The sequence below is a fragment of the Carassius gibelio genome, chromosome B14, assembly GCF_023724105.1.
Source record: "Carassius gibelio isolate Cgi1373 ecotype wild population from Czech Republic chromosome B14, carGib1.2-hapl.c, whole genome shotgun sequence".
NCBI classification, from domain to species: Eukaryota; Metazoa; Chordata; class Actinopteri; order Cypriniformes; family Cyprinidae; genus Carassius; species Carassius gibelio.
The window spans coordinates 9,354,084-9,364,050 of record NC_068409.1 but is presented as its reverse complement, the minus strand read 5'-3'; the positions used below and the strand labels follow the sequence as shown (position 1 = coordinate 9,364,050).

At 38.7% G+C, this 9,967-nt stretch overlaps 2 protein-coding genes and 1 long non-coding RNA gene across 3 annotated transcripts; 1 reads left to right on the top strand and 2 right to left on the bottom strand.

Annotated features, from left to right (window-relative positions):
• Window positions 1-622: 622 nt before the first annotated feature.
• LOC127971268 (protocadherin alpha-C2-like) lies at window positions 623-3,027 on the bottom strand. The gene has a single exon (XM_052574163.1). The coding sequence runs from the start codon at window positions 2,693-2,695 to the stop codon at window positions 623-625; it is 2,073 nt and encodes a 690-aa protein (XP_052430123.1). The 5' UTR covers window positions 2,696-3,027.
• Window positions 3,028-3,479: 452 nt separating this feature from the next.
• LOC127971267 (protocadherin beta-16-like) lies at window positions 3,480-6,002 on the bottom strand (the record flags this gene model as incomplete). Its single annotated transcript, XM_052574162.1, has 1 exon — window positions 3,480-6,002. A coding segment is annotated over one exon (2,523 nt), but the record flags the coding sequence as incomplete, so codon positions are not given.
• Window positions 6,003-6,498: 496 nt separating this feature from the next.
• Window positions 6,499-9,120, top strand: LOC127971241 (uncharacterized). The gene is made up of 3 exons (XR_008156772.1): window positions 6,499-6,959; window positions 7,980-8,099; window positions 8,677-9,120. It is a non-coding gene; the product is annotated as an uncharacterized LOC127971241 (long non-coding RNA).
• Window positions 9,121-9,967: the final 847 nt, after the last annotated feature.

Below are 9,967 nucleotides of genomic sequence, written 5' to 3'. Positions count from 1 at the left end.
TTTTAAAATGAACTGCACATTACTTAAAAAAAAAAACGTTTTAAAAACGCAATAATTTCTCTCTGTTCTTTCCTGTAAAAGCTAAATTTAAAGATAACCACAACTCCACGTTTAATTAAAAATATAAGTTAGAATTAGAAAATGTTTAGAAGTGCCGCAACAATAAGAAAGGGTTAAATAATATGACAATTAACTGAAGAAGAAATATATATATATATATATATATATATATATATATATATATATATATATATATATATATATATATATATATATATATCTGAGCCTACCTGTAGAGTAGAAGCAGCTGAGTCGCTGGTCTCGGTCAGTCCTGTGCTCCTCGGTAAACTGGACACGACATATCTCGCTCCCTTTGGCACAGGCTGTCTGACCACCAGCTTTCCTTTCCTGGTCTCTGCTAGAAATAAACTGTACCAGTAGGCATCGTTGGAGACCAGAGTGGAATCCGCGATGGTCGAGTTCCTCTCGCTGATCACACTGTTCCTGCACGGAGGAGCCGCTTTGCTGGGCTTCGTTTTCTGACACTTCAGCACGATGGTGACCAAAATAGTGATGAGTAAAAGAAATGAAACGGAGCCCAGTCCGATCACCAGATACAGGTTTAAATCGGAGAAGATGTCATATCCCAAAGGCACCTCATGTCAGCATAGGTTTTAAGGGCGGTCTCCACCGTGGACAGTTTGATGGTGACTGTAGCAGAGAGCGCGGGCTCTCCGTTGTCCTTGGCGATCACAACCAGCTGTTGGTGGCGCGAGTCTCTGTAACTGAACATCCTCATGGTCCGGATCTCTCCGTTATATTGATCCAAGCTGAATAATGTGGCGTCAGTGTTGTGGAGAAACTGGTACGTGATTCGAGAGTTGTGCACTGAATCAGAGTCTATGGCGATGACTTTGGCTATCAGAGTCCCTTTATCGGTGGATCTCGGGATCTTTTCCTCCACCACCGAGCCGTGCGCGCGCCATGGAGACACTATAAGCGGCGTGTTGTCGTTCTGATCCATGATAATAATGTGAACGGTCACGTTACTGCTGAGCGGAGGAACACCAGAGTCTCTGGCCTCGATGTGGAAAAGAAACTCCTTCTCTATCTCATAGTCAAACGTCTTTAGCGCGTAAAGATTGCCGTTCTCTGGGTTAATGGAGAACAGCATGGACATGGAGGTGTTCACTATTTCCTTCTCTATGATAAAGTAAACTAGATACTGATTTTCATGGAGATCTGGGTCTATAGCAGTTAAAGAGCTCAGTAAAGCTCCAGGCGCGTTATTCTCCATAACAGGTATCGTGTAGAAGGTCTGCGGGAACTGAGGAACATTGTCGTTAATGTCCAGCAGCTCTAAAGTTATAGTTTCATTATCAGATAACGGCGGGTTGCCCCTGTCAGTCACGGTAATAGTGATGTCATATTCTGGAACCTTTTCACGGTCTAACGGTTCTGAAACTAATAATTCATAATAATTATCAGACGATTCTTTGAGCGCAAAAGGTAAATCATCAGAAATATGAATATCTACCTGTCCATTTTCTCCTGAGTCTTTATCACTCACACTAACAACTGCAATTACTGAATTTACAGCTATATCCTCTTTCACTGGACTCTGAAATGACTTAATCGAAATTTTGGGGTGATTGTCATTGACATCAGTAATTGTAATGGATAATTTACATTGACCGGATAATGGATGAGTTCCTTTATCTGATGCTATAACCTCCATATCGTAAATTCTAAAGTCTTCATAATTAACCATCTCCTTCACTCTAATTTCACCACTATCAGGATTTAAACTGAAAGCTTTCTGTGTCTTCTCTGATGTATACAGACTAAATGAATACACAAGATCGGCATTAGAACCCTCATCTAGATCTGTTGCATTTAATTTAACAACCAGGCTGCCTATGGGTGAGTTTTCAGTTAAATTGATGGTGTAGCTCTCCTGATCAAATTTAGGGGCGTTGTCGTTTGCATCCAACACCCGAACGATGATACTGGCCGTACCTGAACGAGGAGGGACTCCGCCATCCACTGCTGTCAGTATCAGATTATGAACTGCTTGGGTTTCACGATCTAGAGCCTTTTTTAAAATTAAGTCCGCAAATTTGGAACCGTCCCTCCCAGAGTGAATATCAATATCAAAGTGCTCGTTCTGGCTCAGATAATATGTTTTAACCGAATTGGAACCGACATCAGAATCCACTGCATTACTGACAGAAAATCGCTCTTCAGCTGGTGTAGATTCAGTGATATCTAAATTGATTGTGTCTCGTCGAAATTGAGGGTTATTGTCATTGATATCTGTTATTTCTAGTTCTATGTAAAATATTCGTACGGGATTCTCCACAATAACCTCCAGTTTTAGAAAGCAAGTCGTACTCGTTTTGAGAGGACACAGATGTTCACGATCAATCTTTTCTAGTATGTACAGCTCGCCTCTGTCTTTGTTTATTGCGAGGTATTTCTTATTAGCAATAACATCTAATCGTGCGTTTCGTTTAATCAAAGTCTGTTCATCAAGTCCCAAATCAGTGGCTAAATTTGCCACGACAGATCCAACTTCCATCTCCTCTGGAATAGAATAGTGAGTAACAGCCAGAGCCGACTGAAGAAACACCGATACAAGAAAAGACAGCGCCACATACCTTCTCCATGACCGGGTGTTCAAATCAGAATCCATTGTCTGATCAAATGCTTATGAAGCAAGAACGAAGCAGTTCATGTAGCAACAAAGAATTGGATCTGATTTCAAAAATGAGTTGCAGAAAAAAACTGTTAGTAAAGGGATAAAACATAAAAAGGTTCCTCGATGTAAAATGCAATGTTTTGTCTAAAGCCAGACAGACGCAGAAAAGAAGGCTTCGTTGCAAAATGGCCAACTGTGACGTTGAAATTGCACTTGCAGTGATGTACAATTTGTGAGACTACAGCGCCACTTGGTGCAGACACACTGAGGTGCCTTGAAAATTGTACAGAGGTTACGTTAAAATATTAACCCCATGTTATGAAAGTGCGCATAAATAGTGCGCCGAAAAAAAAAAAAACTCGTGATATTGATTCGCAAAAATACGGACTTTGGCATGTATATGCTACGAAAATTGTTAGGTTTATGGTTGTGAGGTAGATACGTAGCCTATAATATGTACGCTACACCTGCGTATCAAATGCACGCCAACATTTCTCCTATCACGATGAAAAAAACTCTGTAGCCAAAGACGTGCGTATAATACACACGCCAAAGTCAATTTTTGCTTATCAATACCACGAATTTGTTGTTGTTGTTGTTGTTGTTGTTGTTTTGGGTACTATTTATACACGAGACTGCGCTATGTATTATTTAATGTTTTTTTTATTTTTTATATAGCCTAAAAAATAAAAGTGCAATTATTAAAACACGCTTTCCTCAGAATGTGTGCTTCATAAGTCATAATACATGTGCAAAAAAAAAAGAATCAAAATGTGGACTATAAACGTGATCTCACCTGTAGTGTAGAAGCAGCTGAGTCGCTGGTCTCGGTCAGTCCTGTGCTCCTCGGTAAACTGGACACGACATATCTCGCTCCCTTTGGCACAGGCTGTCTGACCACCAGCTTTCCTTTCCTGGTCTCTGCTAGAAATAAACTGTACCAGTAGGCATCGTTGGAGACCAGAGTGGAATCCGCGATGGTCGAGTTCCTCTCACTGATCACACTGTTCCTGCACGGAGGAGCCGCTTTGCTGGGCTTCGTTTTCTGACACTTCAGCACGATGGTGACCAAAATAGTGATGAGTAAAAGAAATGAAACGGAGCCCAGTCCGATCACCAGATACAGGTTTAAATCGGAGAAGATGTCATATCCCAAAGGCACCTCAGTCATGTCAGCATAGGTTTTAAGGGCGGTCTCCACCGTGGACAGTTTGATGGTGACTGTAGCAGAGAGCGCGGGCTCTCCGTTGTCCTTGGCGATCACAACCAGCTGTTGGTGGCGCGAGTCTCTGTAACTGAACATCCTCATGGTCCGGATCTCTCCGTTATATTGATCCAAGCTGAATAATGTGGCGTCAGTGTTGTGGAGAAACTGGTACGTGATTCGAGAGTTGTGCACTGAATCAGAGTCTATGGCGATGACTTTGGCTATCAGAGTCCCTTTATCGGTGGATCTCGGGATCTTTTCCTCCACCACCGAGCCGTGCGCGCGCCATGGAGACACTATAAGCGGCGTGTTGTCGTTCTGATCCATGATAATAATGTGAACGGTCACGTTACTGCTGAGCGGAGGAACACCAGAGTCTCTGGCCTCGATGTGGAAAAGAAACTCCTTCTCTATCTCATAGTCAAACGTCTTTAGCGCGTAAAGATTGCCGTTCTCTGGGTTAATGGAGAACAGCATGGACATGGAGGTGTTCACTATTTCCTTCTCTATGATAAAGTAAACTAGATACTGATTTTCATGGAGATCTGGGTCTATAGCAGTTAAAGAGCTCAGTAAAGCTCCAGGCGCGTTATTCTCCATAACAGGTATCGTGTAGAAGGTCTGCGGGAACTGAGGAACATTGTCGTTAATGTCCAGCAGCTCTAAAGTTATAGTTTCATTATCAGATAACGGCGGGTTGCCCCTGTCAGTCACGGTAATAGTGATGTCATATTCCGGAACCTTTTCACGGTCTAACGGTTCTGAAACTAATAATTCATAATAATTATCAGACGATTCTTTGAGCGCAAAAGGTAAATCATCAGAAATATGAATATCTATCTGCCCATTTTCCCCTGAGTCTTTATCACTCACACTAACAACTGCAATTACTGAATTTACAGCTATATCCTCTTTAACAGGGCCAGAAAATGATTTGATGGAAATTTCCGGATGATTATCGTTCATATCTGTGATTAAAATACTTAGTTTACATTTCCCAGAGAGACTATTAGCTCCTTTATCAGTTGCTATTATCTCCATATCATAGATCTTGAAATCTTCATAATTAATCATCTCTTTAACTCGAATTTCACCCGTTTCTGAATTCAAACTGAACGTCTCTTGCGTTTTCTCGGAGGTATATAAACTGAATGTGTATGTTATTTCGGAATTTGACCCTTCATCCAAATCTGTTGCATTTAACCTAACAACAAGGCTTCCTACTGGATAATTTTCATTTAAATGTACAGTATAGCTGTCTTCATCGAACTGTGGGGCGTTGTCATTAGTGTCTAGCACTTGGACAATAATATTAGCTGTCCCAGAGCGCGAAGGCACCCCGCCATCTACAGCAGTAAGTATCAGATTATGAACTGCTTGTTCTTCGCGATCTAATGCTTTTTTCAGTACTAAATCGGCTAGTTTAGACCCATCTCGGCCAGACTGTATTTCGATAGTAAAATGATCACTTTCGCTAAGATCGTAAGTCTTAATTGAATTAGATCCAATGTCTGAGTCCACTGCATTGTTCAGTGAGAAACGCTCGCCGGCTGGGGTCGATTCAGAAATGTCTAAATGCATGACATCTCGTCTGAAGTGGGGTGCATTGTCGTTGATATCTAATATTTCTAGTTCAATATTGAACATCCTGACTGGATTTTCGATTGTAGCGTCGAGCTTAAGAAAACAAGAATTTGTAGTTTTGGATGGGCAGAGATATTCCCTGTCTATCCTTTCGACAATAAATAGCTCTCCTGTTTCTTTATTTACATCCAGATATTTTTTATTTGCTATCACATCTAGGCGCATCCTGCGTTTCGTCAGACTCTGTATATCCAAACCAAGATCAGTGGCTATATTTGCAACAACAGATCCTACCTCCATTTCCTCTGGAATAGAGTAGTGAGTAACGCCAAATGCTGGGTTTAATAAGTCAAAAATAATCAGAAATAACAAAACGTACCTTCTCATTTTCTGTGCGTTCACACACGGTTCCATTTTTATATATAAGATACAAGTCCAATATAATCCAAGCAAGCAATGGAAACTGACAATGAAATACGCGGAGGAACAAAGAGACGTGCAAATAGAGGATCACTCTGCCAGCTGCAGACTGTGACGTTACATTATGGAGACCAATAAGTAATTTCCATCGTGTGTATTGCTAGACAACAGCGACACTTTGTGCATGATCTAAAAACAGTCACATTTAATATTGAGCTAGCTCATCTGAATTGGATTATAGCAAAGAGTGAACATTGGACATATTATTCTTGGGAATCAGATATGATTAATATTATAAATTGTATTTGTCACCTTGATTTAAAAAGCATATACAGCGAAATAGTAGGTATAATTAAATTTTCATTAGTTTTACTACAGTTTAATAGTTTTTCTTACCTGTAGAGTAGAAGCAGCTGAGTCGCTGGTCTCGGTCAGTCCTGTGCTCCTCGGTAAACTGGACACGACATATCTCGCTCCCTTTGGCACAGGCTGTCTGACCACCAGCTTTCCTTTCCTGGTCTCTGCTAGAAATAAACTGTACCAGTAGGCATCGTTGGAGACCAGAGTGGAATCCGCGATGGTCGAGTTCCTCTCGCTGATCACACTGTTCCTGCACGGAGGAGCCGCTTTGCTGGGCTTCGTTTTCTGACACTTCAGCACGATGGTGACCAAAATAGTGATGAGTAAAAGAAATGAAACGGAGCCCAGTCCGATCACCAGATACAGGTTTAAATCGGAGAAGATGTCATATCCCAAAGGCACCTCAGTCATGTCAGCATAGGTTTTAAGGGCACCCGATTCGAACGTTATCACTCGATTGAATGGGGCGTTATCAGCGGTTATCAGCCCATAGCTATGGGCCAGGAGGGGCCTCCTGTGCCTACTAGTAGGCTCAGAAGGCCGTGATCATCCATCCAAATGGTTGATCACCCACAAATATACAAGAGAAGACTCCAGATCCAATCCCAGAATTCCTGCTCACCGGTAATCGGAAGTCTACTGGACGAATGCGGGAACGTTGCGATATTTCCTGCTTAATATTTTCAGGTAAGACTATTAAAATTATAAAACTGAGCCTTTAAACTGTAATTGAAAACAATACATACACTCGTATTGCGTGTCATGATTGTTGACATGAGATAACCGTATTGCGATGTGTCTGCAAACGTTATCGCTAGATCATATTACGTTATTAGCGTGTTGTTATGTTAACGTTGGATGCTTTATGTGAGCATTAACGTTGCTAATATGAGTGTGTATTTACGTCTGAAGCTAATGGGGGAATTTAGTTTCTAGTTAAACTGTCAAAATGACTTTTTACTCTCTTACAGGCTATTGTGTATGCTCGATAACTCCTCACTGAAGCCAGATCATAGGAATAATATAACCCATATCGACTTGAGAGAAATATTAAACACAAGACGTATTTTACGACTGTTTGGAAACCTTGGGATCTTGACTAGAGTGTAAAATAAAGTTCTGTGGGTTTGGATCTATCTATCTATCTATCTGTCTGTCTGTCTGTCTGTCTGTCTGTCTGTCTGTCTCTCTCTTTCTCTCTATACTAGCTAGCTAGCTGTGTATATATTTATATAATTTATCTATCTATCTATCTATCTATCTATATATATATATATATATATATATATATATATATATATATATATATATATATATATATTTAGCTGTCTGTCTATCTGTCTGTCTCTCTCTTTCTCTCTCACTCTCTCTAAAGCTTGCTAGCTGTGTATATATTTATATAATTGATCTATCTATCTATCTATCTATCTATCTATATATATATACATGAAGCGTCATGAAACAGATTTTCATGATAGTATTTGGGAAGTACTTCACTCACACAAATTGCATTCATCAGTTTAAGAATGCTGAGTGTATTGAAAATAATCATCAGGGCATCTACTTTACACGTTATCTTGTTTTTACAGAGTTGTTACAGATAAATGGTTTTCACAACCCAAGTACTGATTGTCGTTGTATGAATTTACTTTAAAAGGAGATGCTGACTAATGCGTTAAGTTTTCTGTGCATCTATTTTTTCTTCAGGCACAATGAATGATATTAAGGGCAGGTGCGCCACATTGGGGGAAGATGCAAAGCAGAAATACATTCAAGAGGCAGCAGCACTGAGGGCACATGGGCAGGCACAGGACACTAAACCCTGAGGTGAGGGATGCCCAAATTACAATGCACTTAAAGAAGCTGAAGTTAGATGTTTGGAAACAGGATTCATTTGCTAAGCATTAGTGGTATTCTTAAAGTATTAGATGGAAGGATGATCAACAGCAATTGTGGTGTGTGCAGAACATTGTGTTAGACAACTGGATTGTTTATCTCTAGTTTTTATCATAATTTCAAATGAGTTCGTTACAAAAAAATATTCCAGCTGATTTTTGTTTACAAGGCTATCAACATCAAATATTCTCACATTGAAGAAATTGTCAAAGACTCATACCACCATATCAAACTTGAAGCAGCTGAAGAAAAAAGTGGTCATGAGATTTGTTAAATTAAAATGTAGTTACCCCTCTGTTTCAGGTTTGATTTACATCCATTTCTGAAACGAAAAACCCAGAGTTTTCCTAAAGATCTGAGATGAATTGATGTGCAATACCCACATATTCCTTTGGCAACAGTTAAAAATGAACAAGCTGCCTTTGAGATGTTGCTTTAAATATAGTGATGAGTATGATTTAAACTAACTGGCTTGACTTTCAAAATATTTGTGTTTTTTCTTTGGTAGATGGAGGCAATTTGTGCTGTGTCTGCTGCGTCCATTTTTATGATAAGAAGAAGAATGCAAGAAAGAAGTGGCATTCATGGTCTCAGTGCACAGTGTGCCAATCATGGTCACACACAGCATGTGGCTTTAAAAAGAACATGTGCGTTCACTGCCAGGGTCAAGACACCATGCTAACACCCTGAAGATGTATCTTGTTACTTGTTTGAGTTGTTTTTACTGTGTTGACGGCCCCCAACCCATCCATACAAACACACACACACAATACATACATATGCTGCAAATTTATTGTAATGACCACACTTCACACGTAAGAAGAAAATTGTGATCTTTTTGTTATTTTCATTCACCCCATTTTTATTTATTATTGTTGTTTGTTGGCACCATCAATGTGTTCTCCTTTATACAGGACTTATGTGGGGACCAATAAAGTTATATTGTACTGAATTGAGTCTACATGTTTTTATATATATATATATATATATATATATATATATATATATATATATATATATACACCTGTTTCATCATTGGTTCAGTAGGGCTGGGTTTTAGCAAGGACCTCACCTTAATATTCACAACAGTGGGTCAGAGTATGATTTCATGTTATGATTAGATGCTTCACATAACTTTATATTTTTCACAGTTTTGCTGTCAGTAGGAGATGCTTGGCAAAAAAATATATTGAAAAGATGGTTACTGGTACTTGTAGAAACTTTGGTATACAGCTGAACACTACAATTTATTTTAAATTTAAATGGTTTCTATGGCATTGCTTACTTCCACTCTGAAGTATTTTCTTCAGAATTACTGTTACGCTTTTATTTTAATGATAAACATTTAAGAGAAAATGTGAAGGGTATCATTTTATCTGTGTTAAGGATATCAATTGTTTCTCCTTGGATTCAGATAAATAAAGTTTATTGTCAGTTTATGTGAGGGAGGACTGGTGTGTTCCACTTTTGTTTGCAGTTGTCTGCCATGGGTAGACTACATTTAATTCAAAGTGCTGTCGTTCAATTATATATATATATATATATATATATATATATATATATATATATATATATATATATATATATATATATATATATATATATATATATATATATATATATATATATATATATATATAATTAATTATACATTTTAAATCTGATTAGTTTATCTGGTTTGCAAATTAGGGTTGTAAAATTATATATTTACTGAACATATAAAATATCTAGTATAGCCAAAGTATTAATTACATTGCATCTAGATGAATGCAAAGAAATTAATTGACATGCTTTCAAAC

Bases quoted from the DNA above. Each gene is read 5' to 3' on its own strand.
- LOC127971268 (XM_052574163.1), bottom strand. From the start codon at position 2,695: ATGGATTCTGATTTGAACACCCGGTCATGGAGAAGGTATGTGGCGCTG.